Genomic DNA, 8603 nt, shown 5'->3' with positions numbered 1-8603 from the left:
CCCACTCCAGTACTCTTGCCTGGAAAATCCCATGGACGGAGGAGCCTGGTGGGCTGCAGTCCATGGGGTCGCTAGGAGTCGGACACCGACTTAGTGACTTCACTTTCACTTTTCACTTTTCACTTTTCACTTCCATGCATTGGAAAAGGAAATGGCAACCCACTGCAATATTCTTTCCTGGAGAATCCCAGGGATGGCGGAGCCTGGTGGGCTGCCGTCTCCGGGGTCACACAGAGTCAGACACGACTGAAGCGACTTTAGCAGCAGCAGCAGCACGTTGGGTGCAAACATTTACAATTTTATAACTTCTTAGTGGATTGGCCCCTTCATCGTGTAATATACTTTTTTACGTCTTGTTGTTGTTGCTGCTGCTGCTAAGTCGCTTCAGTCGTGTCCGACTCCTAGCGACCCCGTGGACTGCAGCCCACCAGGCTCCTCCGTCCATGGCATTCTGCAGGTAAGAGCACTGGAGTGGGGTGCCATTGCCTTCTCCATGTCTTGTTGCAGTTTTTGTTTTAAGGTCTATTTTGTCTGATATAAGTAGATTTCCTTTCATTTCTGTCTGCACGGAATACCTTTCCCCATCCCCTCACCTTTAGTCTGTGTGTGTCTTTATAGTGCAAGTGAGCATCTGGCAGGCAGCATACATGGGTCTTGTTTTTCCATCCATTCAGCCACGCTATGTCTGGACCATTTAGTTCATTGACATTTGAAGTGATTATTGCTAGGTATGTGCTTATTGCCATTTTGTTAGTTGTTTCCCAATAGCTTTCACAGTTCTTTTTGCTTCTTCTTCTTTTGCTTCCTTCCCTTGTGACCTCATGACTGTTTAATGTCATGTTTGAATTCCTTTCTCTTCTTTGTGTGTCTGTTACAGGCTTTTGATTTGTGGTTATTATGAGGTTCATATATAACAACTTATAGAAATACGTGATTACTTAGTTTGATGACCTCAAGTTCAAATGCATTCTAACAACCCTACGTTATTACCCCGCACACGTTCAGTTTCCTGATGTCACAGTTTACACCTCGACCACTTATTGTGGATATAGATGATTTTAATGCTTTAGTCTTTAAACCTCCTTCTAGACTTGCAAGTAGTTGCTCTATTACTTTTGCTCGATGTTTGCCTTTACCAGTGAGATTTTTTTTTCTTTCATAGTTTTTATGGAGAAGTCCCTTTAAGATTTCTTGTAAGGCCAGTTTAGCGGTGCTGAAATCTTTTGGCTTTTGTTCGTCTGTAAAGCTTTTTCTCTCCCCTTCAAATCTGAGCAATGGCCTTGCCAGTTAGAGTAGTCTTGGTTGTAGGTTCCCTTTCATCACTTAGTATATATAGCACCACTTCTTTCTGGCAAAGTTTCTGCTGAAAGGTCAGCTAATGGTCTTATGGGCATTTCCTTGTAGGTAACTAGCTGGTTTCCTCCTGCAGCTTTTAAGACTCCATCTTTCTCTCTAGTTTGGCCACGTTAACTGTGGCGTGTTGGTGCCTCTTTGAATGGGCCTTGTTCAGGGCTCTCTGTGCTTCCTGGACCTGGCTGTCCTTTTCCTTTCCCAAGTCAGGGAAGTTTTCAGCAACTATTTCTTCAAAGAAGTCATCTGCTCCTTTTCCCATCTTTTCTCATTCTGGGACCTTTGTATGTGATGTTGTTACAGAAGTCTCTTAAACTGACCTCATTTTTCACTCTTTTTTTCCTTTCTCTGTTCAGCTCCGATGATTTCACCGCTCCGTCTTCCAGATCACAGACCCCGCCCTCTGCACAATCTAATCTACTGTTGATTCCTTCTGGTGTTGGTGTTTTTCTTCAGCAACTGTTTTCTTCAGCAACTATTTTCTTCAGCTCTGTTTGGTTCCTCTTTACATTATCTCTCTGCTGAAATTCTCCCTGTGTTTATCCTTCTTCTGCGTCCATGAGCATCTTTTTGAGCGTAGCCATGAACTCCTTAGTAGGTAGACGGTTGATCCTTACTTTTAGTTCTTTCCCTGAGGGCCTCTGCGTCCTGCTTTTGCCCAACTCTCTGTGTTCATCTCTATGTGCTGGGCTATTTGGTTACTCTTCCCAGTCTTGGATGAGAGGCCTTAGGTGAGAGATGTCCTTGGGGGCCCTCGGCATGGCCCTCTCTGGTCCCCAGAGCTCCATGCTGCAGGAGGGCCCCTCTGTGGGCCGCACGGACCCTTCTGTCGTGGGGGACTGCGGCAGACCCTCTGAAGGGCAGGGCAGGCCTCCTGAGCACTGAGCCATGTGGCCCCAGCGGAGAGTGTGACAGCGGCCGGCCCACTGGCGGCCAAGGCCAGCCCCCCACGTGCTGACCTGGGGGCACCCAGGATGGACCAAGAGCAGCTGCGCATGGGGCCGGGGGAGCCCCCAGGGCTGGCGCTGGGCCCTGATGGCTGGGGCTGGACCCTGGACTTGCTGTGGGCAGGGCTGGGTCCCTGGGCGCATGGTGCCCAGCCAGTGGTGGGCGGGAGAGGATGAGTGCCGACAGGTCGTGCTGGCTGAGCCGCTGGCATCGGAGGCCAGGAGCAGGGCTCCAGAGCGGTGCCGGCCAGCGCCGGTGCCCACTTGGCAGCACAAGCCTCCCACGGGGGCTGCTGCCAGCACCTCTGCCCCAGGGCTGTCCACGGGGCCCCACCTCCCCGGAGGCGCCCCAGGATCAGCAGGGGGTCTGACCCCGGCTCCTGCAGACTGCCACCCCACCCCAGGTCTCCCCAGCCTGGACAAGCAGAGTCTGTTCCCGCAGCCCTCCAGCTCTCTTGAAAGGAAGCCAGACGTTCTGGGGGCTTGTCTTCCTGCTGCAGGAGCCCCAAGCTGAGCAGCTCGACGTGGGGCTCACACCAACCTGCTCTTTGGGGGAACCTCTGCGACTGTGAAATCCATCCCACTGGTGAGTCACCGGCCACAGGGTGGGGGTCTCCATACCCTGTGTCCCCACCGCTGCTGCCTGTCTGGCTGTGGGTCCCTGTTACGTCTTTAGTCCTGGGGCCCCCTTTCTGCTAGTTTCCTGGCCGTTCTCGTTGATGTCGCTCTGAGTGTCTGTGGGAGGAGGTGAGCTCAGGGTCCTCCTTCTCCACCACCTGGGCCCCCAGCACTGCTGGCTTCGGAGCTGTTACTGCCGCCTCCCACGGAGCTCACATGTGCGCAGCCTCCAGCCTCCTGCAGGGACACGGGGGCCCCAGGGCGCTGCCAGGCGGTCAGGAGGGGTGGGGTCCTCACAGTGCACACGTGACGTCAGGGCAGGGCTCTCCCCTGGGGGCTCGGAAGGGGGGGTGAGGCCGCACAGAGCCCGTGAGTGAGGAGGGGTCTCCCCTGGGGGCTCGGAAGGGGGGTGAGTGAGGCCGCACAGAGCCCGTGAGTGAGGAGGGGTCTCCCCTGGGGCCCAGGGCACCCTGCAGCTTCATCGTCACAGTGGAGCCTGGCCCGGGCTGGGCTGCTCTTGCTCTCAAATCTAGCCTGTCCCCCACCCTGTCGCCAGCAGGTCAGGAGAGCCGCCCTCCCGGCCCTCGACCCTGCTGGCTCCACCCCCTGCCCTTCTCGCCTGCAAATGTCTCCCTGCTCCTCCATCACACCCCAGCAGGTGCAGGCTTGGGCTTGGGGCACTGGGGTTAGTCACACGACCTGGCAAACCCCGATCCAGCAAGCCAGCAGCTCCAGAGACGTAAAGCTGCTTCTAATGGGTCTTCTGCCAGCCTGCAGCTTCTCCTTTAGTTTTCATAAGCCCCCTGTGCCTGAGCACGGAGGGCTGGTCTCCCGAGTGCTCTTGGACCCCAAAGCAGGCAGCGGGTCATTTCCCTCTCTTCTGGTTCCCGCGCCAGCACCCCCTGCCCCTGCCCTGTGCCTTGGTCCCCAAATCACAGGGAACTCAGCCCCTACCTGCTTCCACAGGAAGATCTGCTGGCCTTGAGCCAGCCTCCCCTGGCTCCCATTGTGCACCCCGTGGGCCTGGGCTGGTCTTCCTCCGGGGCTCGGGGCCTTCAGATTCCCAGCTCCAGCTGCAGCTGCTCATAGCTGTGCCCACAGCCAGCCCTGTGTCCCAAGGGTCAGCCAGGGTCCAAGCACCAGAGGTGGCTCCCCGGCGCTCACACCCACACACACACATGCAGCGTGCAACACACACAGGAGCTCCTTTTGCACCTCAGGCTGCCCAGGCACAGTGCTGGAACCTGACCCTGTACTCTGAGGCCGCTGGGGGCTCAGGGAGGCTCTTCTGCACAGGGGCTCTGCTAGTCTCCATGCCTGTGGCCTCAGTCCCACACGTGGCCCGGCCCTTGGCCTCGAGGAGCTGAGCACTTACACAGCTCTGCTGAGCTGACCCCTCGCCCAGACACAGAGGCATGATCTGCCGGCCCATACGACCAGATGCACATCCTGTGCCCACAGCTTCTAATAAAGGTCCCAGATGGTGTATCTCACCATCTTTTCACCAAACACAGACGCAGACTTTCTCTAAGCAAAGTCGCCTCTCCACCCTTTCAGACAAGAGCATCTGGCATGTGGGTCTGAGCCTGGGGTGAGGGTTTCCTTCTGGCCCCTCGAGAAACCCCGTGACAAACAGCAGCAGGTTCAGCGGGGTCAGGGTCCTACTGGGGGGCGGATTCTCCCAGCCACGCCAACCACGGGAACCATACGACCCACACCACAAACGCCAGCTCAGGAAAACACCTGTGCTTGAGACTGAATTCTCAAAGTCAAGTCTAACCAGCTTGGGGGTTTGAAAGTCCAAACGTGCCCTAAGAGTTGAGCTGTAGAGGCAGGCCACACTGGGCCCCTTCTTCATGCCATGGTTAGAAGCCATGTGGATGGAGTAGCAGAGAGCCATCATTGGGTGGGTGGGCTTCATCCACTGCTGCCCCCGACCTGTTCCTCCTCTGCTGGGAGGAAGCCTGGTTGGTCCTGCAGTTCCCACGGTCGGAGGTTTAAACAACAGCCAGTTCCAGATGAAAAACCTCGCTTTCTGTCCCCGGAATCTTACCTTGATCTCAGTTCCTAATTATGCCAGGGATGCCTTTGGAATGACCTTACCTGGTCTCAGGGGTCCATGGGGGGTCTGGAATCTCCCGTGAGGCTTCTTTGGACCAGTGTCCACCTTGCATCCTGAAATGAGGGGCCTTGATAGGAAACACGTGATGCAGCAAGGCCAGCAGATGAGGCTGTGACTGCCTTGGACAGTCTGTCCCTCACAGTCCCCAGAGGAGGGTGGCAGGGCAGGGGGAGCGTGGTTTCTGTGGGAAGGCCCGGGGGAGGCAGGTGGAGGGTGGGCAGGCCTGTGGGATTCCAGGGGTCCCAGGGTACAGGGCCATCCCTGGCTGTCTGGCACCCCGTCCTGGGTGAGGAGGGCAGGTGGATCATGGCTCAGAGCGTGGGTTCCCCTGAGGAGAGGGTGAGGGTCCTGGATAGCTCAGTGTGTATTGCAAAAGTGCACCAGGAGGCCCAGACTCAGCACCGGGGCGTCAGAACAAGGCGTGTAGGGGTGGGTGTGCAGGGCGGACATCAGGACACTGGAGACACGGTGAGCACAGTGGAGAGCTGGGAGGCACCACGGACTCTCAACAGAAGGTGATGTGTGCCGTCCTGGAGGCGAAACTCGAGACCCAGGTGTGGGCAGGGCGGCTGCCCTTGAGGCCTCACCCACTGGCGGGTCCCGAGTCCTCGAAGGGCGTCCCTCTGCAGTCTGTGTCCCGACCTCCTCCCTGTAAGGACTCTGGTCCTGCGGGTCAGGGCCCCTGGTGACCTCACTTAGCCTTAGTCACTTCCATCGCGCTCTGCCATCCTGGGGTCAGATGCACAGCTCAGCCCAGAGCAACCACTCAGGGCTCAGCCAGGGCAGCCGCTGTGTGGGCACCACACACCCCCGGCCATCTCTGCCTCAGATCACCCACATGAGAAGCAGAGAAGAGTCGCTGTCACTTAAGTTTCCAAATGCCCAAAGGCCCCAAATGGGATTTACCATCAGCTGCTACTTCCCCTAATCCAGGAAACCAACCGGTCCAGAAGGCGGCAAGGCCGCTGGTCTGAACGCTCTGTGAGCCGCTGACAGGCCGAACCCCAGGAGGGTGCAAGGGGGCCAGGAAAACATCTGGGGCAGAGCCGCCTTCTTATCGGTAAGGGGCTGGTTTCATGAGCTCTCAGACCAGCACAGCATGGCAGGCCTGCACATTCTCCTTTATCCAGAACATGAGCAGAAGCTACACCATGAAGTACCACGGAAGGGTAACCTACGATGCCGATGTGCTAAAGATGTTTTGGGAGAAAAAAATCGAGCTTCACTCGGAACAGCTGCAAAAGGAGGACATGAGGGTCCGCAGGAGCGCCCTGGACAGGTGAGCTCGGTGCCAGCAACCTGAGGGCACAGAGACAACGTGTACCGGGGCTGCCAGCCTTCAGGATGCGGGAGCCCACAGGCCCCACCACCACCCGCTCCCACCCCAGACCAGTGTCGCCTGAGGAGCGGGCACGAACCACTGAGCATCAGCCACGCCAACTCAGCTTCAGAACCACATCACTCCCTCGCCCTCCCTCGCCCATTCCTCCATCACCCCATCCCTCCTTCACCCCATCCCTCCATCACCTTATCCTTCCATCACCTTACCCCTCTATCACCCATCCCTCCCTCGCCCATCCCTCCATCACCCATCCCTCTGTCACCCCTTCCCTCCATCACCTTATCCTTCCCTATATCACCTTATCCCTCCATCACCTTATCCCTCCATCACCCCATCCCTCCATCACCCCTTCCCTCCATCACCCCATCCGTCCATCACCTATCCGTCCATCACCCATCCTTCCATCACCTTATCCCTCCATCACCCATCCGTCCATCACCCTTCCCTCCGTCACCCCTTCCCTCCATCACCCATCCCTTCACTCCCAACCTCCTGAGAGCCCTGTAGGAAGTTGCCCTGCAGAGTTCATCTGACTTCATCTGTTTCCGACATTTGCTCCCACTGTATGCAGTCAATCAGCAAGTCCAGCCTGCTCCTTGTCACACATGTGCTTGACTTACCTACTCAAAGCCAACTCCACTTTCTTTTCTGAGTGGACTCAGGGGCCTGTGGGTGCTGAGGGGTGTGTCCTAGGTGACCCTGAGCAGTGGACAGTTAAGAGGGAATGTTAGCACATAATTTGCACCAAGACAAAGTCTCAGATGGCCAGAACCTTCCAAAGTGGCCCCAACCTTAGTCCCCAAATAGCACCAGCAGCTGCTGCCCTGCGAGCTAGGCTGGAAAGGCGGATTCTTGGCTACTGTGGAAGGCTCAGCCTTGGTACTGACCCAGCCAGTGGCCAGAGGTCTGCTTGCCATGCTGCACCGCCCCCCCATCCAGTGCTTCTGGCCACTCAGCACAGGTGTGTGGCTGCGGCGCCTCCTGTCCACTCCGTGTGGCCCCCAGAGCTGGTCACTGTCCTCACCTGGCCTCCTGGGGCAGAGGTCCTGGCACAGAACCCTCATCTGAAGGGCTCCTGGCCCAGGATCCCTGCTGGGTCTCCGTGGCCTCCTCCCTGTCCTTCATGTGCCATCAGGCCTAGGACATTCTGGGTCTCAGCCCATGACGGAAGGTCCCAGGAGCAGGCTGCGGGTCAGCACTGCCTCGCCGGTCACTGAGGCCCTGGGCGGGGCTGACAACTGTCAGGGGAGACATGTTGGTGACCTGGCCTCAGCCCGCCCCCAGCCCCGCCCCTGGGCGGCAGCAGCTCCGCCCTCCTCCCCAGGCCGTCAGGGCTGTCCCGGCCTTGCCGCTGGCTCGGGGAAGGCGCCCTACTCCCTGTGCAGGCACTTCCCACCAGTTTGCCCAGCAGCCCTGGAGGCGGGTCCAGGCTAGGCTCCCATCCCAGCCCGCTCCCTGCAACCCAAGTCCCCTGCTCACATGGGGCCCAAGGGCATGTTCAGTCTACGGAGGCCTGACCTCTCGGCGGGCCTGTCTCCCCCAGGTCACCACTGGGTGTCTTGCTGTGGTCCCCACCACAGGCCCCTGTCCTGGGAAGCGAGCACCCGAGGGCCCGCCTGGGGTGCTGGGTGGGGCAGGCCGACCAGGGCGCTGCGTCCCGGCCTCTGGTCCTGCAGGGACGGGCCTGCCCCCGGCTGCGCTTTCCCCTCTGGAAGGAGCCCACGGGGCCCTTCCTGGCGGGCAGGCGGGGCCCTTGGAGACGGGGCGGGCACCGGGCCTCGGGCCTCGGGCAGCCCGGTGTGCCGGGTCCTCACTGAACCCAAACGGCTGCCCCCAGGCTCCGCAACGAGTGGGCTCGACAGCTGGAGAGGAGGAACCAGATGCTGCAGAGCTCCCGGGAGGCGCCCCTGCAGCCAGCCCCGCCGGGCACCCCCGCCCTGCGTGCCGGGGACCAGCCGGCGGCCTGAGAGCGCGCTCTCCTCCCCGCAGCCCGTGCCGCCCTTGCGGCAGCCCAGCCCCCGCGTGGTTTTGTGTCGCTAGCATGATGTAAGCGCCCAATAAAATCTCAGATAAGTGGATGTTTCGTGCCCATTTCTCTTCATGTCTGTAAAGTGTACACACACTAGAAGTGAACATGACGCTACTAACCTCCAGGAAGTTAGAAATCGCCGGGCTGCGGGGACTTGGGCAAATGTGAACACAAGTTAGTTCACCTTTGATCAAA

General features: G+C 58.4%; 1 protein-coding gene across 1 annotated transcript; it reads left to right on the top strand.

Moving 5' to 3' along the window:
- The first annotated feature begins 2624 nt into the window (after positions 1-2624).
- FAM240C (family with sequence similarity 240 member C) lies at positions 2625-8346 on the top strand. The gene is made up of 3 exons (XM_040231972.1): positions 2625-2883; positions 6168-6316; positions 8217-8346. The coding sequence occupies exons 2-3, from the start codon at positions 6171-6173 to the stop codon at positions 8344-8346; spliced, it is 276 nt and encodes a 91-aa protein (XP_040087906.1). The 5' UTR covers positions 2625-2883; positions 6168-6170.
- The last annotated feature ends 257 nt before the right edge of the window (positions 8347-8603 follow it).

Source organism: Oryx dammah, unplaced genomic scaffold, assembly GCF_014754425.2.
Source record: "Oryx dammah isolate SB20612 unplaced genomic scaffold, SCBI_Odam_1.1 HiC_scaffold_28, whole genome shotgun sequence".
Lineage (NCBI taxonomy): Eukaryota > Metazoa > Chordata > Mammalia > Artiodactyla > Bovidae > Oryx > Oryx dammah.
Note: the sequence above shows the minus strand (reverse complement) of the source record. Positions and strands in the feature narration are given on the sequence as shown.

Coding starts and splice junctions, on each gene's coding strand:
- FAM240C (XM_040231972.1), top strand. CDS start 6,171: ATGAGCAGAAGCTACACCATGAAGTACCACGGAAGGGTAACCTACGAT. Junction 6,317..8,216: donor CGCAGGAGCGCCCTGGACAG/GTGAGCTCGGTG, acceptor GGCTGCCCCCAG/GCTCCGCAACGAGTGGGCTC.